The sequence below is a fragment of the Miniopterus schreibersii genome (assembly GCF_964146895.1).
Source record: "Miniopterus schreibersii genome assembly, chromosome: X".
In the NCBI taxonomy this organism is placed as follows: domain Eukaryota; kingdom Metazoa; phylum Chordata; class Mammalia; order Chiroptera; family Miniopteridae; genus Miniopterus; species Miniopterus schreibersii.
The window spans coordinates 57,503,029-57,526,326 of NC_138104.1; the positions used below are offsets into that span (position 1 = coordinate 57,503,029).

At 39.3% G+C, this 23,298-nt stretch overlaps 1 protein-coding gene across 6 annotated transcripts in view; it reads right to left on the reverse strand.

Moving 5' to 3' along the window:
- The window catches only part of TAF1 (TATA-box binding protein associated factor 1), a 94,922-nt gene that overhangs the window by 63,344 nt on the left and 8,280 nt on the right, over positions 1-23,298 (reverse strand). For 5 of the 6 annotated variants that reach the window (XM_081125481.1, XM_081125478.1, XM_081125480.1 and 2 more), the window contains 22 exons: positions 23,090-23,297; positions 22,281-22,457; positions 21,799-21,926; positions 21,594-21,701; positions 21,299-21,472; positions 20,673-20,846; positions 20,332-20,436; positions 18,435-18,635; positions 18,126-18,267; positions 17,622-17,752; positions 16,985-17,065; positions 12,382-12,531; positions 12,090-12,209; positions 11,630-11,805; positions 10,835-11,013; positions 8,740-8,953; positions 8,098-8,263; positions 6,633-6,844; positions 3,928-4,036; positions 3,610-3,708; positions 2,430-2,607; positions 733-800 (listed from right to left, as the gene is read on the reverse strand). In XM_081125481.1, the coding sequence (XP_080981607.1) occupies positions 733-800; positions 2,430-2,607; positions 3,610-3,708; positions 3,928-4,036; positions 6,633-6,844; positions 8,098-8,263; positions 8,740-8,953; positions 10,835-11,013; positions 11,630-11,805; positions 12,090-12,209; positions 12,382-12,531; positions 16,985-17,065; positions 17,622-17,752; positions 18,126-18,267; positions 18,435-18,635; positions 20,332-20,436; positions 20,673-20,846; positions 21,299-21,472; positions 21,594-21,701; positions 21,799-21,926; positions 22,281-22,457; positions 23,090-23,297 (3,300 nt within the window). The remainder of the gene's footprint in view (positions 1-732; positions 801-2,429; positions 2,608-3,609; positions 3,709-3,927; positions 4,037-6,632; positions 6,845-8,097; positions 8,264-8,739; positions 8,954-10,834; positions 11,014-11,629; positions 11,806-12,089; positions 12,210-12,381; positions 12,532-16,984; positions 17,066-17,621; positions 17,753-18,125; positions 18,268-18,434; positions 18,636-20,331; positions 20,437-20,672; positions 20,847-21,298; positions 21,473-21,593; positions 21,702-21,798; positions 21,927-22,280; positions 22,458-23,089; position 23,298) is intronic. The other variant, XM_081125479.1, reaches the window with a different exon arrangement.

A 23,298-nucleotide genomic window follows, 5' to 3' on the forward strand; every position in this document is an offset into this window, starting at 1 on the left:
CTTCTGTGTAAGGAAATCTAAACCAAATTCATTTTAGACTGTACTAGGAAAAAGTTTACGTACCAACTGTTCCACATTCTCACCAACACTTAGCATTGTCAACCTTTTTTAAAAAGTCTTTAAAATTTTAGCCTTTCTGGTGGTTATGTAGTAGTATCTAATCATGGTTTAAATTTGCACTTCCCCAGTGATCAATCAAGTTGAGGATCTTTTCATGTTCATTGGCCATTTGATTATCTCCTCTTTTATGAAGTGTCTACTTTAGTATAAACATCATCATCATTACCATCATTGGATTTTTGTAAGCTTATAAGGTACCATGTTTTTTTTTGGTAAGAAGATGGAATACAGATTACTTTTTAAAATTTAAAATTCCTCCCTGCCAAAACACAGTCTCTTAGCTCCAGATGACTTCCTGGAAAGTCACTTTCCTTGACCCTTTCTAAAGAGATATTTGGGTTCTAGATTTCAATCCTAGTTCTACTATTTAACATTCATGATGCCCAGGAGAAGTCATTTTCTTCTATGGACCTCAGTTTTTCCAACTATAAAAGGAAGGAATTGGACTATACAATGTATAAGGTCCCTTCTAGACTCTATGTTAGTATGTTACTAAATATCTGCTACTCCCACATTTCTCTACTCTTCCTTCTGTTACATTCCCTACTTCCTCAACCCTGCTACCCACCCCCTTCTAATTCCACTGCCTTTCTCGCATTTTAAATGTCTCACCTCTTTGAGTTTTTCATCACAGAGATCCAGCATGGATTGAGAGATCTGGGTCAATGAATGCTTTGGCCCTAAATTATAGAGCAACAAGGAGGGATGGAACTGTTAAAAACAGGAGGCAAGAGCTGCCAACACTTCTCCAGACTTTTACATTTACTTAAGCACTGAAAATGTGCCAGGCACCAGCCTAGCTGCCGGGTTACACAGATATACCAGTCTTATCTTTATTTTTAGTGCCTAACAAATATTAGATATACAACAATGAATAAACAAATTTTAACTCTCTTCCTTGTGTATATCCACACATAGTAGTACAATTGTTGATACTGCTGTCTTTAATACCTTGAAAATGATACTATGGATAGGGAACGACGATATGTTTGATGGCTGAGGTGACCAATACATGATTTAAAAGCTTTCCACACTTAGCATATAGAATTCATCACTGCAATTTTTGTTTGCAGAACTCAGTTTGTGATGTCCTCCCAACATATGGCTAATCCAAAGCCTTTCTCATAAAATAACCTCCATCCCACCTCAGACTATTACTTTAGTTTCCCTGAAATCTGTAACAAGAGCTTTAGAAAACTCTCAAACCATTTCCTACACTCCCTGCTTATGGCTGCCCTAATTTAAGCTCACCAAGATAGTTAAAACATTTTCATCTAAACTAATTCTGACTACTTCCTTTCAGTACCCTTTGCTTGGTTATCTGGCTCTGTCTATTCTTTTGTGTAAGTGTTCCCCAGAGCCTAAACCTCTCAGCTCTTTTTTCAACCACTAATTAATTTAGCATTCATTTGTTGACTCATTCAACAAATGTTTAATGACATGTTCAATGATAAGAATAATGAGAAGATAAAACACTATTGCCCATGTTTACAGACTAGAAAACCGAGGAGGCTATGAGAAGTGACTCAATTTGTAAGAGGCAGAGCCATGACTCATACTCTACCTGTACTCTTAATTCCTAGTTACATACAAATCTGTGCTCAAGGATACAATGGAAACCAAAAAGTTTTATCCTTTGCATGCAGAAACTATATTGATTTCCCCCTTTAAAGATTTCTTCCTCCTTGCCTTTCCAGCTTTTAAGCAAAGTGGACATATAACATCCCCTATAATAGATTTGTAGACCAAATCGAAGGTTCACACACAGCAAACATGGTCACAAGCACATACTCTGCACAGGTTCTATCCACATTGAATGTTTCTCCTTTTTTACACCTAGGCCCACTTCTTCCTCTCAGTACTCCCCATGTAATTGTTTCACTTCAACAGATAGACTCCAAATTCTGCAGAGGACACATTAAAAAGTGGTAATAAAAAGGAGTAATATACAATTGACCCATGAACAACTCAGAGGTTAGAGCTGACCACCCACACAGTTGAAAATTCATGTGTAATTTAAGATGGCCCTCCACATACTCAGGATTCCTACTGCCAGCTGATCCTTGAAAAACATGGGTTTGAACTGTGAGGGCCAATTTAAAAATTGCATATCAATGGACCCCCCGTTGTTGTTCAAGGGTCAGCTGTATATTAAATGACGAAAATGTGTACTACCTGATTTTCATAACCGCAAAATGCACTATTTTAGGACCTTTTCATCAGTCCAATCTAGTCTGAATTTATGACTAGTTGGGATGAACAAGGACCTGAAAGGCGATCTCTTCAGCCAAAGAACAGATGATTCTTACCATTGTAAGTTGCACTATTTTTCACAATGAGCTCCAAATGCTCTCTGAACTCTTCCCGAGATGGGTAGAGGCGTTTACGCACATTTTCACGGAGTGTCTGTAAGTCCATTGGTCGAGTAATAATTTTGTAGTAGTCCTTTACAACCTTTCCATTGACTGGAGTGTGGAAAGGGTATGTCTGTGCAAACAAGAACCAGCACCATCCATAAGCAAAGAACACTTGCCAGAGCCAATTCCTGAAGATTCTCTCATATCCTATCCGTCTACCTAGCCATCAACTCTCAAAGGACTCTTTCTAGATGGAGCAAATCTGACTATTTTCTCTACTAAACTATTTTAAATATTTAAAACAACAAAAAAGCAAAAAACTACATCCTAGCCCTGGCCAGTGTAGCTCAGTTGGTTGGACATCATCCCGTGCACCAAAAGGTTGCAGATTCGATTCCCGGTCAGGGCATATACCTGAGTTGTAGGCTCAATCCCAGGTAGGGGGCATGAAGGAGGCAGCTGATCGATGTTTCTTTTTCTCTCTCTCTCTCTCTCTCTCTCTCTCTCTCTCTCTCTCTCTCTCTCTCTCCCCCCCTTCCTCCCTCTCTAAACATCAACAAAAATATTTTAGCCCTGGCTAGGTGGCTGTTGGTTGGAGCATCCTCCTGTACACCAAAAAGGTTGCAGGTTCGATTCCTGGTCTAGACACATACCTAGGTTGCAGGTTTGATTGACAGAGGAGAAGAGAAAAAAGAGAGAGAGAGAGAAGGAGAGAAGGAAGGAGGGAGGGAGGTAGGGAGGGAGCCCTGGCCGGTTTGGCTCTCTGGTAAGAGCATCAGCCTGCACACCAAAGGGTCCTGGGTTTGATTCCCAGTCAAGGACACCTACCTAGGTTGCAGGTTCGATCCCTGGCCCCGGTCAAGGCATGTGTGGGAGGCAACCAATTGATACACCTCTCTCACATTCATATTTCTCTCCCACTCTAATAAAAATAAAAAAATAAATCAATGGAAAAAATATCCTCGGGTGAGGATTGAGAGAGAGAGAGAGAGAGAGAGAGAGAGAACGAACGAACTACATCCCAAAGATTTAGTAGTTCCACGTACCTAGGACTATACTGTCCTCTATCTGTAATCACAGGCAACAAAGAGTCTTGACATCTCTACTGTAAACATGAATGAAATGAACTCACATTTGGAAGATCTCTCATGTCATTGATGATAGACTCCAAGATAGATGACAGTGTCACCATGGGGTCTGTCCGGCGCCGGTGGATGGACTTATGAGGTCTCTAAGGAGAAATAAGGAATCGGAATGCTTCTAGAGATTAAAAAACAATACCTTCTAGCTAGGCAAAGATATCTTAGAAGTCTTGTAGTGAACAATACACATAATTTTCAGGGCAAGGACAAAGGGAGAATCTAAGGTTATGTAGGAACCATGGCTTAGAGGGCTAGGGGAATCAATGAGGAGCTCATCTAGATCAGAAAGAAGCAATGCAAATACTCACATTCAAATAGTCACAGTGAACAGTGGTTCCAACTCGCCGTTTCTTCTTGGGAGGAAGTTGCTGTTTAGGGAACTTGAGAACCAGAGATTTTCTGCGAACCTCATCTGCACTGCAATCAATAACACTTTCATAGTGTGCAGTCCCTATTTCTAGTCCCCAGGAAAAAAAGCAACTACAGTAAAAAAGTCCAAAGTACCTAAGCATAAGCCTGGGGAAGAAAAAGCCAAACAAAAGGACAGATACCCACATCTAAGGCTCAGATCAGGCAAGGCCCCATAGGATCTCCAAATTAATAAAGAACCAGGCAAGCCACAATTTCACCTCAGTTTCCTATTTAGAAGATAAGGGAACTAGGCTAAAGGAATTTCAAGAATTCTTCTAGCTCCAACATTCTATCTTGGGGTTAAAGGGCTAGGAAACTTAACACACAGAATGGAAATAAGGAAGACATTAAAAACTAGTTTGTAGCCTGGCCGGGCGTGGCTCAGCGGTTGAGCGTTGACCTAGGATCCAGGCGATCGGGGTTCGATTCCCGGTCAGGGCACATGCCCAGGTTGCGGGCTCGATCAATGACTCTCTCATCATTGATGTTTCTGTCTCTCTCTCTCTCCCTCTCCTTTCCTCTCTCTGAAATCAATAAAGATATATTTTAAAAAAAAACACAAAAAACTAGTTTGTAAAAAAAAAAAAAAATCCCAAAACTAGTGTTTCCCTCAATCATTAAAAGCCCATCCACCTTCTTCCCTTCCACTGTATGGGACTGGGATCAAGAGGACTGGGGAAATTCAATCAAGGATAGAAAAAGAACCCAAAACTAAAAAGAACCAGAAACAAATGAATATAATTGCGTATCAAATTTAAAAATAAACACAAAACCCTAGCGGGTTTGGCTCAGTGGTTAGAGCATTGGCTGTGGACTGAAGGGTCTCAGGTTCGATTCCAGCCAAGGGCACCCACCTCAGTTGCAGGCTCGATCCCCAACCCTGGTTGGGGTGCGTGCAGGAAGCAACCAATCGATGTATCTCTCTCACATCGATGTTTTTCTCTCTCCCTTCTACTCTCTCTGAAAAGCAATGGAAAAAATATCCTCCGGTGAGGATTAATAAATAAATAAATAAATAAATACACAAAAAATAATTCAAATGTATTTTGAATATAATACCCTGACCGCCTGGCTGGTGTGACTCTGGTTCAGCACTGACCTATGAACCAGGAGGTCACTGATCAATTCCCAGTCAGGACGCATGTGGGAGGCAACCAATCCATGCATCTCTCTCATACAGATATTTCTCTCTCTCTCTATCTCTCTCCCCTCCCCCCCGTCCCTCCCTTCCACTCTCTCTAAAATGTCAATGGAAAAAACTATCCTAGGGTGAGGATTAACAAAACAAAAAGGGGGGGCTTTTCTTTATAGAATGCCATTTAATGTAGAAAGAATGCTACAATTAGGAAAAAAGCCATTGTTTTGCAACCCCCAATGTAACAACTGAATTTAGGCAATAATCATCAATGGATGCTAAAACTACTGAGAGAACAACTGTTAGGGATTAGAATATTCACCCACATGTTCATTACAAAGGGAAAAACATACCTTTATTATAGAGGAATCTGAGGATCATCACTTTAACAAGATTAAAACAGTAACAAAATCTGATGTTATGAGCTTCCTGATGTGGTGTATTAAGTACATAATACCACCTCTGTAGTAACCTCGCCAAAGACTTTTAATCTGAATATAATCAATGAGAAAACCACCAGACAAATCCAGAATGTGGGATCTCTTATGAGACAATTGGCCTGAATTCTTCAAAAAAAGTCAATGTCATAAAAAACAAAAAAGGTGGGGAGGACAGTTCTACATTAGGAGAGACTCAAAATACTTAATGTCTGGACTGGGACTGGATCCTAAATTTGGGGAGAGGCAATATAAGACATTGAGATAACTAAGGACATTTGAGTAAGAACTGTATGCAAGATACTACTGAATTAATGTTAATTTTCTTAGGTGTAATAATAAGTATCATGTTGTCATGTCCTATGCTAAAGAATTTATAACTGAAATGTCATGATGCCTGCAACGTATTTCCAAGCAGTTCAGTAAAAAAAGTTTAACTACATAAAGAAAAGACAAATGCTAACAGTTGGTAAATTTAGAGGAATCTTTCAAATTTTCTGTAGGTTTGTAATTTTTAAACTAAAAAGCTAAGGGAAAACTTTTAATTTAAAAACTTTACTTCTCTATTACATTCTCTGAGGGCAAGAGATAGGTAAGTATAAGCATAGTTTATGTCTCCTTAATCTTTTGAATGGTCCATAATTAGAACATTCTGAGATTAGAGACCTTACAAATATTGAGTGCCTGGAAGTAGAATAGGAAGAACATCTACTATATGCCAGGCACTATGCTTTATATATAGTCTCATTTTTATCTTCATAACTACCCTGGGAAAGGTGGTTTTATTTTATAAATAAGAAAACTGAAACTCACAAGTTAGGTACATGCCCAAGAGCAAGTGGTGGAACTTAGTAAGTGCTTTACAACAAAAATATTATAATTTTCATTACTGGAACAATTACGGAGGAAAATCCATCAAAGTTCCTATGCCCTCAGTTTCATGTCAGAGAACACATCATATCCATCCCTGCCAACCATCAGTATCACCAACCTCTAATAGATCTCTTTCGTGGTACTTCCTATCCCTTACCTCTCAATGAGCTGTTTCCCCAAGACAATCTTGGTCCCTTCAACCTTGATAAGTTCTTCATTATCATTATGAATGACTGTCTTTTCCAACTCCTCCTCCTGTTCCTCTGTCATGGCAACAGGGTTGGAAGGTGGAGCATTTGTTTGATAATAGAGGGGGCAGAATTTGTTTGTCCTCATGTGCCCAATGGCTCCACAAGCCCCACATTTCAGCTGCATGAGGAAAAATATCAATGTCAGAAGTAAGCAGGCTGCATGATGTTAGCTTTAAGAAATATATACAACTTGGGTAGTTCAGCCTATGATCTTTCTGGAATAAAACATTTAATTTCAATGAAAATTTTGTGTAGAAAAATAAAGTTAAAAGTCTGCTTAAAAAAATACATACAAGGCAAGAGAGAAACAAAGACAGGCTCAGAACTTTAGTTTGAAAACTGTTAAACACCTTCAACCAGAGGCATTGAACGAAAGTGCATATGTATGGAAAGGATACATTAAAAAAAATAGAACATTTCTTTAAAAATCAAGAAAGAAAGAAAAGGGAGAGGATTTCCACTCCCAATTTAAGTTGTAAACTATGAAAATAGTAAATGTACAGAAGAAAGACTGTTGGAAGCCCAAGGCTGCATTCAACAGCACAGGCAGCCAGCATGGGCATATTCCCAGCCCCAAGGAAAAGGCTAAATAAAACCAAGTCTCCGTCTCACTTTTGCTACTGACCCCATTTTCATCTTTAAAATGGGGTCAATACTATATCATATTTATGCAAGATCACATATAAGAAACGAACATTAAAATATTTTAATGACATGTTAACAGCAGTTTAGATTTGTTGAGAATTTTATAGTTTATAAAGTGCTTCCCACATATTACATCACTTAATATAACACTGTGAGATAGGTATTTTATAGAAGAGAAAACAGGTTTGAAGAGGTTATGGTCACAGACCTATGTAGATGGCAACCAGACCTGAATCCAGATCCTCTGTTTGCAAGTCCACGGGTCTTTCCATTGTACCACAGTTACCTCATTTTATGGTACACATTACAGTTACACTGCATAGTAATATCTGGAATCCTACCTAAGTTATGCAAAGCAACTTGTATTTTATATTTGTTTCTGTTGCTTCTTTTAATACATAAAATTTAAAAACAAGATGTATGTACGTATATGTGTACATATGTACATAAGTGTACATGTAAAAAAATCCACCAAACTTATCTCAACTTCTAGAAAATATTTCCAATGGATGAGGTATGAAATGACACCCAATGGCACCAGATTAAGTCTGGTTGTGTTAGTACCAGTCATACTACTACTGAAAACACCCAAGTAGCCATGTCAATTCAGACTAGCTTTTGACAATACTGCCCTCATTATCGGTAAGGGAGGATCCAAAAGCTAAAGGGAAAGGTATGCATCCTTCCTTTGCTTTGTTAGTTATAATCATACCACACAAGACTTACTTTTAGGTCAGGACGCTCTTTCAATTTTTTTGGCTTTTTCTCAGGAGGACCCTTAAGCTTCTCCTTTTCCTGGTTCCGCTTAAGCCGCCTCAGCTGCTCTTGAATCCTCCGCCGTTCTTTTCGCATCTCTTCTCGATGCTGTTCATCAAAAAGGGCAAATTTTCGACTAAATAACGGGGGGGGGGGGGGGGAGAATCACAGGATCATAAGCAAACTTAGACCAAGAAGTCTTGATCTAAAAGCTATAAACATCTCTGAACTAAAGTAATCCATCCATACTGAAATAAAAAGGGTTACCTGGCATTCCCATCTCCTCAACTCATAGCCTTTCAATTGCAGAATGGCACCTCTCTCAGAATGAGAGTAATCCCTAAGATTTCTGCCAGCCAACCAACTAACCAAAATGCAAAGGACCCAGGTAGAACTGAAAAAATGTCTTTGTTTTGTGGCAAATTTGGAATTCTCCCTGTGATTTGGCTCTACTCAAACCCAAAGATCTAAAAAGCAAGATGGCTCCCTATTAGTGGACTTCCAGGAACAACTATGCAGAAGCCTGTCACCAAAACTCAAGCACCCACCCTTACTCCCATTCCCCACCATTATCATTCTTAATCACAGTGGAAAGTAGTGAGACAAACTCACATGAACTCCTCATCTTTTGTGGTCCGTATGCGCACATAGGCGTCTATGACAGCTGGCTTTCGAACTGTCTCACAGCGAACATACTCTTTCCCCTCTTCATCTCGAAACGTACGATAAATCTTGAGACAACGGCCAGTGGCAGAAGAGTTAAGGCTAGTCACAGAAGCCGTGTCATCATCTCTGTGATTGTTTCCTGCCGCTGCTGAACCTGCTGCTGCAAGGCAGAAAAAGATTTCCACACATTCCCCCTACCACCCAAATGGCCATTTTCTTGGGGTTGAGTGAAAACCTCGAAGCTCAACGTGCCACAAAACTATGGTTCTAGAGAAAGTGTAATAGTCTCCACCATCCCCCAAACATACTGATTTGTCCTTTCCTGACTTCATATTACCACTGCCAATGTTCCCATTTTTATAAGTACAAAGTTCTGAAAGGATTTCAAAGAACTACATATTTGTTATAGGGGACAGAAAAGCACTAGCTATACTGATTCCTCCAAGCAACAGCGCAAGAGGAAAAGTCCAAGCAGGAAGTAGTTGATTGAGCACAAAGAAAAACACCCAAGTACCCACGGGAAAAAATGTCACCACAGAAACAAATCGAGTCTTAAGGCCCTAGAGTATGCTTCTAAAACTTTAATATGAATGAATAAGAATCACCTGAGGATCTTGTTAAAACACAGTTTCTAATTCAGAAGGGTTGGGATAAGGCCTAAGATTCTGCATTTCTAACAAGCTCTCATGTGATGTAGATATTGCTGGTCCAGGAAGCACTGGTGAAAAGGCTTTATCACATCTTTACAAAGTAGTAAGAATAACAAAATTACACAAAGCTTTTACAAATAGAAGGAAACAAAGACTACTAAGAGTGAGAATAGTCATTTAAACCTCCATCTTTAGCCTTTATCCTCTCTCTCAGAATCTACAATCCAAGTTTTCCATTGCTTGTTTGACACCCATACTGGGAAATGTCATGGGGACCTCAAATTCCATACATTACACCTTCCCTTTTTTTTTTTTTTAATATATCTTAATTTATTTCAGAGAGGGGGAGAGAGAGATAGAAACATCAATGATGAGAGAGTCATCATTGATCGGCTGCTTCCTGCACACCCCCGACTGGGGATCGAGCCCGCAACCCAGGTATGTGCCCTGACTGGGAATAGAACCGTGATCCCCTGGATCCTAGGCCAATGCTCAACAGCTGAGCAACACCCAGCCAGGCTATACCTTCCCTTCTTAATACTGCTTCTTTCTTTGATAGGTACCACTTTAATCAATGGTACCACCATCTTTCAAGCAAGCCTAGAGTGAAATCTTAAGGTCACCTTTGTTTTTCTCCTCTTTTCATTCTGTGTCCGTAACCCAAACCAGTTCAGGCCTTTCTCATCCTCACCTTCAACTTCTGCAATTTTTGGTTGGTTATTTTTAACCCTTTCTAGAATCTAAAACTCCTTTGAGAATCTTCTGAAAGCCATGGATCTACTCCTCAGAAAAGGCACATTTGCACAGAATTTTACATGTAATTTCAGAGGGTTCAAAAACAACCTCCCAAATTCATCCATGGATTCTTTTTTTTTTTTAATTTTTTTTTTTTTTTTAAATATCTTTATTGATTTCAGAGAGAGGAGAGGAGAGGGAGAGAGAGATAGAAACATCAATGATGAGAGAGTCATTGATCGGCTGCAGCCCGCAACCCAGGCATGTGCCCTGACCGGGAATCGAACCCTGATCACCTGGATCCTAGGTCGATGCTTAACCATTGAGCCACGCCTGGCCAGGCATCCATGATTCTTTATTAAAAACTCTTACCCTCTAGGATAAATGCCCAGAAAGCTCACTTGATGGACAACACTGATAGCTCTGGTTTGGCCAGGCCTGGCACAGACAGAAGTAATTAGTAGATTAGCAGTATCTCTTCAATTTGTGTCCCACAGACAAACCTAGTCGTTTTCAGTAATCTCTACCTCATCCACAGGCTTTTCTACACTTATCCCCTACTACTTCTGCCTCTGGTTTTGCCTCAGTTATTAGTCTGACGTTACTTATACTTTTCCTATCCTTCTCTTTTTTGTCTATGAAGCCACTACCCTCACCCAGTAGCATCCGCTGTAGTTCCTTCCGCTCCTGCTCCTCCCGTTCACGTGACAGCTGAGAGCTGGTTTTCTTATTCTGCAACATGTTCTCAATATTCTTTCCCATTTCTTCAAAGTCACTGTCTTCAGCTGAGCTGCTATCTGTGTCAGTTGATAAGACTTCAGTTGATGACAAAACCCTAAAAAGAGAAAAAAATGTTAAACTAAAACGAGGTTAAATATGAAAATGTATACAGCTGAACAAATACAGTTTTAGGCAAGAGTAGGAAATTGGAAAATCAACTTTAAAAAGGAATACTCAATATCCACTGAAGACATGGGACCCTACGAGAAAAACTTTACGAAATTTACCAAGACATTTAGTCAACAAGGCAAGTTTGAAATATGAAGTAGTAGAGCATTTCATATTCAGGATTCCTGGAGAAAGCCCAATAAACAAATCAGCACATTGCTCATTTTTAATAGAGCATTACCATCTTCTCACCAGTAAGCCTTCAGAAAAAGCACACCTGTCCCCTATCACATTTGTGGCTGCTGCCAGGCCCAAGTAGACCACAAAGGTTGCCATGGAACCAAAGCTCAAACCTAGCACGTCTTGCCATTCAAAATCTTTGCCAAATTGCTTTGAAGGGGGTAGGTACTCTAGCAGTATTTTGAACAGATACCACACTGAAATCTCAGATACTTGACTACCTAAGTCACAGTATTAGGTGACCTCTTATTCATTATAAAATAATGAGTGTCTGTCCCATCCCCCTTCCAGCTTGGATTTTCTGCAGCACTAAAACAACATACTTGTTCTGTAGGTCAAAGATGCGTTGACATTCCTCTTTGTAACGTTCTTGATGCTCAGCCACAGAAAACCTTGATCCACGGGCAAATTTACTCATTGGCCCTTCCCCAGAGCGGGCCTGTTCTGTTGACATTGTGCGTACCACATCGATCACTTCCCAGCGGGACAATTTTTTAATCTACAAGAGAGACAGACATACACACACACACACATACATACACACATCATTCAGGAATCTCATAGAACAAACCAAGGCACAGAGATGGGTAGACAAAAAAATTCACTCGAAGCAGGTTAAACAGAAAGCTTTGGGAAAGTTAACTCCTGAAAAAGTATCCAAGATCCAGTCTGCTACAACCTACACCACAAAATTCTTCAGATAGTTCCTTACTTCTGCCTCCTAGCTTCTCCCTCTTCATACAAAGCCCCTAGGAGCATTTAAGTTTCCTCTTCCACACCCACCTCTTCCTCAGGCACGCCAAATTTACGCAGAAGTTGCTTGGCATTTTTCAGAGAGAGACGACGGAGGTCTGCATCTGTTCCTGTCACTGTCTTCTTCACTGGCTGAGGCTCCTTATCATCCTACCTCAAAAACAAAACAGGTAAGAATTCCAGTAAGTTTAACTCCTTATACTAGGATCTAAGTTCATCCTGTCAACTTAACTGCTTTCCAGGTCCTCCATCCCATTCATCTCCACTACTTAATCTCCATTTCCTCCTCCCTTATTTTCACCTTCTAGAAATTCAATCTCACCTTCTGCTGTGTTGGTTTGTTTGGAATCTTCACATAGGAAAATCCTTCACCACACCCTGTGGGATCTGCCACCCCAGTCACCTCCAAGAGACACTTGCCCTTCATGGCAGCAATGAAGGCCCTTGTGGTGTTCCAAGGAGCAGTGCGAACCTGAGGTAAAGAAAAAGATCCTGAAGGCTGCAGGAACCTTTGCTGTATGTCTAGTCATACTTAGATGGTTGGAATGACTACAATAACATACAACTTGATGCTTTCTTAAACTGTCTACAAAGTTCAATAGTTATATAGCACTACCCAGTACTAGCTTGCTGTTATTCTTTCCTTTGGCACTTAAATCTTGTTATTAAATAGAGGTCAAGATCTCAGACAGTAAGACAAGAAATACACGAAACAGTGATACCCTTTCAGCACCATATCCCCTTGGGCTTTTCAGACAGTGTTGCCCACACCCCTTCATGATGTGCAAAGAGGTGAGTTATACTGGTGATTTCATTTGATTGTCTGATTGATCAAATGGCTTTAGAGTGACCTATATAGTCTCATAATCAGATGATAAGCATGCTTGCTTTACAAAGCACTGACCCCAACCCCAGCAGCACTAAACCAAAGTCCATTCCACCTCTGCCATTGTTTCAGTCAAAAAGGCCTGTCCTCTCCTGGGACCCTAAATAGTGCTTACCAACCCCACAAAATAATCAGGGAATTAAGACAAGGGGAATGTGCTTGTCTACACAGGTCAAGAGTACACGATTAACTAAAAAGTGGCCAATTCTCTATTCAAGATTCAGTCTTAAAGGCCATTCAACAGAATTTTTAATCTCTGAAATTCTTAGACATCCAGTCATTTTTCACTCCAATGCTTCTTTACTCATTCTGTCTCACCTAATTTACAATCACTCACTCAGTTGGCTGATTGACTATCTACCATATGCAAGCCCTACTTTTTCATGGACCTCATATTAGTGAGGAAGAGGCAATCAACCAACCAAATTCAACATCGCATGATCAGTGTCATGATAGGAAAGAAAAAAGTACTATGTGTACACAAAGAAGGGGAGGATGATGATCCAATCTGAATGAAGGGTGAGAGTGAGGGCAAGAGTTAGGGAAAGCTTCCAAGAGAATGTAACTTGTAGATGAAGGTCAGATGGTAGAAGAGTGGAGAGAAAATATTCTAGGCAGAGGGAAGAGTAGTTATAACAGAAAGAAATTTAGGAAACAGACCGAGTTTTAATATGTTTGCAGCTTAGCGTACAAGATGGGCAATGACAGAAGGTGAGAGGAGGTTAGAGTTATATACATGACCCAAGTCATATAGATGCTTGTAAATCATGTTAAAGACTTTTTCCTAAAAGGAAAAAAGGCTCCAAAGGATGTCTTTGGGCAAGAAAGTGATATGATCAAATTTTCCTTTTAAAAGATCATTCAACTTTTTAACAAATGGTGCTAGAATTATTGGACATTCATTCATATGCAAAAAAGAACCTTAATCTATACCACGTACCCTAGCTATACAAAAATTAATTCAAAATGGATCTAAACGTAAGATCGAAAACAATAAAACTTTTAAAACAAAACACAAGACAAAATCTTTGGGACCTTTCTCAGATATAACACCAAACCCAGGAGCAACAGAGAAGACTGACAAGTTGGACTTCTGCTCTTCATAAGACACTGTTAAGACAATTAAAAGAAGAGCCACAGGCCCTTTCCAGGTAGCTCAGTTGGTTGGACTGTTGTCCCGATATGCCAAGGTTGCAGGTTCGATCCCCGGTCAGGGCACATACAAGAATCAACCAATGAATGCATAAATAAGTGGAACAATAAATCGATCTCTGTCTCTCTCTCAAATCAATAAATTTTTTAAAAATTTTAAAAAAAGAAGAGTCACAGACCAGAAGAAAATCTTTGCAAATCACATACCTGATAAAAGACTCAGACCTAGAATACATGAAGAACTTTCAAAAATAAATAATGATAATAAAACAAACTAATTAAAAATGAAAATGGGCTAAAGAGATGAACACTTGACCAAAGAAGATATATGGATGATAAATAAGCAGATGAAAAGAAGCTCAGCATCCTTTCCCATTAGAGAAATATAAATTAAGACTACAATGAAAAACCACTTCACACTCTGGGGGGGGGACATAAAAAAAACATGGAAAATAACAAGTGTTGACAAGGATGTAGAGAAACTACAACTCAAATACAATGGTGGAAGGAATGTAAAATGGTGCAGCCACTGTGGAAAACAGCCTGGCAGTTCTTTCAAAAGTTAAACATAGAATTACCACATGATACAGCAATCCCACAAGAAAAAAGGAAACATTAAGTCCATACAAATATTTACACGTGAATATAACAGCAGCTTTGTTCATAATAGCCAAAAACTGGGATCAACCAAAATGTCTTTCCCATGGGTTATTAAACAAAATATGGTACATCCATACTTTGAAATACTATGCAGCAATAAAAAGGAACAAACTATCAGTACACACAACTTGCATGAATCTCAACGTAACTATAAATTTAAAGAAGACAGAAAGAATACATACTTTCAACAAATGGTGCTGGGGAAACAGAATATCCCCATGCAAAATAATGAAGTTAAACCTTTACCTTATAACATAAAAAAATTTAACTCAAAATGAATCAAAGACCTAAACATAAGAACTAAAAATATAAAACTCTTAAAAGAAAACACAAGGAGAATGCTTCGTGATACTGGATTTGGCAATCATTTCTTAGATATGCAACAAAAGTAAAATTAGATAAAATGGACATCAAAATTTGAAAAAAAAAATCTCTGCATCAAAGGACACAACAGAGTGAAAAGACAACCTACAGAATAGAAGAAAATATCTGTGCCTCACATCTATTGAGAGGTTAATATCCAGAGCTTCTAGCCCTGGCTGGTGTGGCTCAGCTGGAAGGAACATCATCCCATACACCAAAAGCTCACAGGTTTGATTCCTGGTCAAGGCACATACCCAGGTTGCAAGTTTGATGCCTGGTGGGGGCGTGTATGGGAAGCAAGCAATCAATGTTTCTCTCTCGCATTGATGCTTTTCTCTCTCCCTTCCTCTCTCTCTAAAAATCAATTTAAAAAAAACTCCTACAACTCAACAACAAAAAAATGGGCAAAGGACTTGAATAGACACTTCTCACAAGATATACAAATGGCCAACAAGCACATGAAAAGATGCTCAACGTCACTAATTAGGAAAATGCAAATCAAAACCCCAATGAGATACCACCTCACACCCATTAGGATGGCTACTATCAAACAAACAAACAAACAACAAATAACAAGTACTGGCAAATGTGTGAAATAACTAAAACTCTTACATACCATTGGAAGGAATGTAAAATGGTATAGATGCTTTGAAAAACAGTATGGATATTCCTCAAAAAACTAAAATAGAACTGCCACATGACCCAGTAATCCTACTTCTCGATATATATGCAAAAGAATAGAAAGCAGGTCTTGAACAGATATATGCACACCCATGTTCATAGCAGCACTATTCACAGTAGCCAAGAGATGGAAACACACATCCATCAATGGGTGAATACCGTAACAAAATATGCTATATACATACAATGGAACATTATTTAGCCTTAAAAAGAAAAAGAACTCTAACACATGTTACAACACAGACAAATCTTGAGGATACTATACTACAGGAAATAAACCAGTCTCATAAAAACAAGTACTGTACGGCACTAGCCAGTTTGGCTCAGTGGTTAGAGCGTCAGCCCATGGACTGAAGGATCTCAGATTCAATTATGGTCAAGGGCACGTACCTCGGTTACAGGCTCAATCCCCGGCCCGGTCGGGACACGTGAGGGAGAGGCAACCAATAGACTTTTCTCTCTCTTCCTCTCTAAAAATCAATAAACTATTCTTTTAAAAGAAAAAAAAGTTCTGGAGATTGGTTGTACAACATAAATTGCCTGGCTGGCCGTGGCTCAGCGGTTGAGCATCGACCTAAGATCCAGGCGATCGGGGTTCGATTCCTGGTCAGGGCACATGCCCGGGTTGCGGGCTCAATCCCCAGTCAGGGGCGTGCAGGAGGCAGCCGATCAATGACTCTCTCATCATTGATGTTTCTATCTCTCTCTCCCCCTCTCCTTTCCTCTCTCTGAAATCAATAAAGATATATTAAAAAAAAAACACGAAAAAAAACAAACCCCAATGTAAATGTACTAACACTTCTGAACTGTACACTTAGATTAAGATGGTAAATTTTATATGATGAATATTTTGCCACAATTTAAAAAAAAAGGGTGCATGCTATATAACTCCATTTATCTAAATTCTAGAAAATGAAAACTATAGTGACAGAAAGCAGATCAATAGTTGTCAGGGTACAGGGATGGTGGAGATAAGAGAAAGGGATTTCAAAGGGTCACTAAGAAACTTTTGGGGGTGACAACACTCGTCATGAGTATTTCATAGACATAAACATACATTAAAACAACAAATACTACACTTTAAATATGTGCTGTTTATTCAATGTCAATCATATCTCAATAAAGTTGGTTTTTTAAAAAGGATAAATGAGATGTACTAATAAAAATTAGTGTAAAGCTTTACCTCATCATCAATCTTCATCTGGAAATCTTCTTCATTTTCTTCTTCTGGAGCAAAAAACGACTTCTCGCCATAGCCAGCATCCTGGAAGAGGACAATTCCACCCATAAATCAATCAATAAATTAGAAACACAAGTTTCACTGAATATAGAGTACAGAATATCAAAGCACATTTTGCATACAGAATAGATTTTGTAGTTTTTGCTGTATCTATCACCATTCTACACCCTTAGCTAGATCTTTCATATTTTGGCCTGATAAGGATACTGTGCTTATTTAAAACACATGTGCAATACCACCATAATCTCAGTCCACCTGGAAAGCTGTGGAAAACACCTGAGAGGTACTTTCCCTGCTTACATACCTGTCTTGTAAAGAACAGTTTAGAAGTCGCCACCCAATGGATGAGCAACCGTTTTCAAGGCAAAACAATCTGCCCTAAGTCCCTCATTAAACCTTCCCACTGATATTTAGCTATACTGTAGTTTTCCCCAGAACCGATGTACCTCATACAGCTAGAATTTTTAAATAACTGGTAATAATCTAGTAACCATCATTTCTAAACCAGTGAGAATAGTCTTTATCCTCATCTCGGAAAAAACCCACAGGCAAAGGCAGTGCCCAAGAGGAAGATATTCACCTTTAGTCGCTGCTCTGCAGCTATCATGCTATAATAAGCACAGCACTGCTCTGGAGACACCATAGCTCTGATCTCCTCTTCGGTTGGTAAACGAAAATCAGACTTCAGCACCCACCAATTTGAGTCCATCCCTAGAAAAGATAGAATGAGACTGTTCTGACTTCCAAACGCCCTTTTATTGACAGCAAGAGATAGCAAACCAAGACTGAACCAGGCAACATCCTAGAAGGTACCAGGTCTAGCCACAGTTAGCCTGACTAGCCAAGAAAATCCCTGCTGCTAGGTTTCCTACATCTCATATAAGACACCCACCATTTTTAATTTCCTGACAGGAAAAATCAAAATGCAATCACAGCTTCCACAAGTGAAAGATCTTCTACCTCCTCTTTTTGATGACTATAAATTTCTATTTTATTAGCTGTATCCTTATCCTTTAACTGAAAGCCATAATTCCTTTTCTTGGAAAGAGGCAGAAAGGACAAATTATCAGTCACAACTGATGACCTGTACGTTTGAAGTCAGCGCAGAGCTTTAGCCTCTTCCGGATGCTGCTTTCTGAATGAGAAGGAAAGGCTTTTTTTATATCTTCCATTCGGATCCGCCGTGGTCGATCTGTACTCTTCCAGAAGAGGCGGTAAATAAAAACCTGCCCAATAAACCAATTTTTTTTTATGTGGCAAAGTAAAAGATAAAAGTCACCAGGGCCCCTCCCCCTGCTAAGCCCCTATGTGTTTTGATCTTTCCTAATGTGCCCCCCAATACACATACCCTTTTATGTGTATCCTGATCCCCTCCCTATCCTCTCTTTCTTACCTGGAGAAAGTCTCGAATATGTGTATTGGCCCTTTTGGAGTTGGGCCCAGGAACTTCAAACAAGGGGCACTGCTGGCCAACCACAAAGATATCCACTAATTCCCGAATGTAGTAACCTTGCCTTGTCCGAATGATAAGGAAATCAGTTTCTGGCATCTTATGAAGATAAATTGGGGCACGAAAAAGATTGTTCTCAAATGCCTAAGGAAAGTAAAAACACAAGTTTCTAAATATATATAGAAACCCTAGGAAATTTAGTCAACTAATGATAAAGGAAAATCACAGTAACTTCCTCTCTCCATCCCCATTATTCCATCCATCCAGTAATATAAACAAATTATAATATGGACTACCAAATGGGATTAGAGAGATAATTTTCCCTCACTGGCTATTTTAAAGAGTAAGTAGTAGGGAAACTAAAGGATATGGACTCAAATGACATTGACTGTTCTGCTATTATTCACTTGCATGATGTCAGATAAGTTAGTATCTCTGAGCTTAATTTTCCTCATATACAAAACTAAGATCCCTGAAATGCCTAACACCTCGCCAGATTGCTATGAAAATTATATATGAAAATCACTTCAAAAACTAACAAGTACTATACTAGCTACCCTAGACCCCAGCATAGACCCTGACATAATACAGGTGAGGTCAAAACATTTGTTAAATAAAATTCTTAAAAAAACAACTAATGAAGTAGAAAATGTGCTAGAGAAGACATTGAATGCATAAGATAAAAACACTTGAGCTTGTTTAAGTACCAGCCAGATAGGGATTACCTGTTACAAGCAGCCTGTGATTCTAAGGAAAGACTTCTCAGAAAATCAGAAAAATGGACAGAAAGAAGAGCTTCAATATATGGTTGTTAAAAAAAAAAAATCTCAATGTGAAATGTAGAGAAAAAATTACAGAAAGTAAAAAAGTATCTTTAAGAAACTACAAAAGTAGCCACAAATGAAGGGGGTGGATGGGTAGAAAATCTCAAAAGCAAGTTACAGGGTAGGAATGCCAGGAACAATATAAAAACAGTACCCAAAATATGGTGGGAAATGGACTATAGATATAAAGAATCAAGAAAAAAAGACTTTGCAGATGCTTTAGAAAAATAAGTGATAGTAATAATGAAATAAACTCGGTACAAGGGTAGGGAAAGTGGTTAAGGTTGCTAAGAAAAATGGAGAGGAAAAAAGGAAAGTGCTAGAGATTTCCTCACATCATACTTCCCCTTAATATGTAACAGCTAGGTTACCAGAGGGCCTCTCTACATCCATCAGAAAAAAGGAGTTAATAAAACAACACTTTACTATGGCTCAGGTGTGATTCAATAAAAAAAATGACAACTAATACAATCAAAACATGCCACCTTTACACATACAAGTCAAAATTAACTACAGTCAATCCAAGGTTGACTTCGCTAGCCACCCAAATGCTTCTGGAATTCTTACCCAGTGTGGCTTTTCAAAAAACTATTTTAAGTTTACATTATGAATAACATAATTAGGTGCCAGTTTTATTATTTTTTTAAATGTCTTTATTGATTTCAGAGGGAAGGGAGAGGGGGAGAGAGATAGAAACATCAATGATGAGAGTTACTGATTGGCTGCCTCCTGCACGCTCCCTACTAGGGATTGAGTTGGCAACCCGGGCGTGTTCCCTGACCAGGAATCGAACCTCAATCTCCTGGATCATAGGTTGATGCTCAACCACTGAGCCACGCCGGCCGGCCAAAGCCAATTTTAATAAAAAGATCAAAAAAAATTGGGGGGATGATAATGATCTTCCCCATACTTAGTGTATGAATAGTATCTCAATCAACTAAAATTGCTCCATTCTGAGCTGACTAGCTACTCATCTATAAATTTCCTTAGGAAAGAATTAGAAAAGAATTCCTCACCTGCAGCAACTGGCCAGGATGGAGAGAGCCCAGGAAAGGAGACGTATGACAGTAAACAGTTTCTCCATATTTACAATCTGGGGCTCCAGGATCTTTTCCTGGTTTCTATAAGGAAAACAGCAGACCCAGACCCAGTTACTACCACAGAATATAATCAATAAGCCTACACAAAATAATCCATGAGCATGGTGTTTTACTAAAATTACAAACTACAAAAAAAGATACCATTCCTTTCTCCTAAGAAATTTAGTGTGAAAAAGTCCAAATGCATGTTCACAAATTATCGCTGGATACCTAACTACAGCTATATATTAATCAAGGTTTTATGAGCAGAGACTTACCCGTTTATAATAGTTTTTTATCTTGGTTGCCATGCCAACCTGCATCATTAATGGTCCATTTTCCTCACTGTATTCTGCTAGAATAAGATCTCCATCTTTGCCTGTGAGGTCCTGAGGTGTGCGCATAAAGAACATCTCTCCACCACCTGAAGCTTGCCTCTCTTGTTCTCTCATCTGCCCAGAACAAAGAGAATACAGTCCAGCTGCTCATAGGACAATAACTACACATTGATGCTGTTCATTCCAAGACAATGACACCAAAAAGTTTTACCTTGCCTTTTCTTCAATTTCATTGCAAAAAATTTTCAAACACATCAACATTCATTATCCCACATCCTAGATAGAAATGTTTATATTTTGACCATGTTTTACCTGTAACTATCTCTCTATAGATTTTGCTGAACCATTTTTGAAAGCTGCAGTCATCATGACACTTCACGCTTAAGTATTTTCACATGCATCTCCTAAGAATAAGGATATTCTCCTAAATACCGACAACATTCTATCGCATCTGAGAAAATAAACAATAATTCCCTAATATCATCTAATATCCAGTCCATTTCCCCAATTAATACTTTAATGTTGACTTTTAGAACTGTTTTTTTCTAACCAGGGTTCAATCATACCTTAGCCTTCTTTTTTATGTGCTTTAGCAAGGGTTGGACTGAGTGGGGACCTGGCTGAGATAGGGCCCCAAAGGAGTACTTCTTCAGAGGTGGGCGATGGAACTGCCGGAGTTTGATAGGCCCCATATGGGTGGGGAAGAAGGGCTGCCGTAATTCCACAGCAGGAATTGAGTGCTAAGACAGAAAATACAAGAATTCAAATTAAATACGAACTCCAGTCTAGGCAATGTTGACTCACATGCCCCATCAGAACAAAGCAATGATTCCCATCCTCCACACACAAAAATGCTTTTACCTGGATGATATTTCCTCCAAAGGTGCCTCGAAGACCCTGTTGCTTGGGGTAGTAATATTCATCATTGGAGAGATTCCATGGGTCTTTCACTTCTGGCTGAGACATGTTCTAATGACAGGTCATCAAATAAACCTTAGTCAGATTCCCCTTCTCCATTACCTTTCTTTGTTCTTCTAAACACTAAGACCCCTTTCCCTTCACAGACCTGCTGTGGTTCCTCCTTGATGACTCCTGTTTTCCCTAAGAGAATTCGACTCTTCTTCAGAGATGATTCCTTTTTACTCTCCTTGGAGGGGGAGTTAGATGTAGCCTCTTCCTTCTCATCAGGAATTTCTGAGGATGAAACAGTAACTCTGAAGTTGCTATCCCTGAAGACTCACCTTTCCTACTGATACCTTTGCAGTTCTGAACCAGATCTCTCACCCCACCCCAGAACATTTCTACTTCATGATTCACTCTAACCAAACAAGCTATACTCCTGACATCTCAAAGGTACTACTTACCTGATGTGTTTTCCCTAAACAATAGTTATTAGAAACTGACCACCATAACTTTGCTCTCTCAAACTGCTACCTAGAAGCTTCTAGTCTTAACCTTCCCAAAACTTCTGATCTCTTCCTGCTCCTTGACATTAGCTGCAAGCTGTCAATTATGAAGGAGTAACACTGGCCCCTGACAGTACCATACCCAAAATGAGGTTCTCATCATTGGGATCAAGTGTCAAAACAGGAGGATCCAACAGCCGGGGCATGGCCTGAGCATCCCAAATGATGTTGTCCTCCCAGCGTCCATATACCAGATCCTCATTGTCAATGGGAAAAATGGAGTACCAAGGCTTGTCATCATCCAGGGTGGCTGCAAAACCTACTCAAAACAGAAGAAACACTCAATAACAGACAAAACAATTATATTCCTTTCAATCATGATTCTAGCAAAAGAAAAAGGAGCAAAGGTTAGTTGAGCTAATCATGTGACTGAAGTGTTACTCACATTACTGAAAAGAAACCTAATAGATACAATGTATTTCTCATTTTAATAAAATGTTGCAAACAAAAATTGTTTACTGCAGTATTTTTTGTAATAGTCAAAACATGAATGACCAAATGTTTAATAAGGGATTAGTTAAATTATGGCAATAAGTAATATGGTAAAATATGCTAACGATGGTAGTAAATATATTAGAAATATAATAATTATTGGTAAATTATTAAAACATCCATATAAGAATACTATACAGCCCAGTCAGCGTGGCTCAACGGTTGAGCATTGACCTATGATCCAGATTGTGGTTTGATTCCCAGTCAGGGCACATCCCTGGGCTGCAGGCTCTATCCCCAGTAGGGGGCATGGAGGCAGCCGATCAATGACTCTCATCATTGATGTTTCTATCTCTCCCCCTCCCTTCCTCCCTCAAAATCAATAAAAACATATTAAAAACAAAAAAAGATTACTGAGATGAAGGGCAGTTGCTGGGCACAGCTGGCAAGAAAACATACCTTGCTGAACATTGTAAGCCATGGCATTCCTAGTCATGCTGGAAGGAAGCCAGCCAGCCAGGCTTGCACGCTGAGGTTTTGTTCCTTTGTGTTTGACATCCTCCCCGTCCCAGATGATATCATCCTCCCAATGCAGTTGTGTCACCATCAGGAAGTTTTCATCGGCCAGAAGATCAGTGCCACTGCTTTCCTCAAGTTTCCTTAACTCC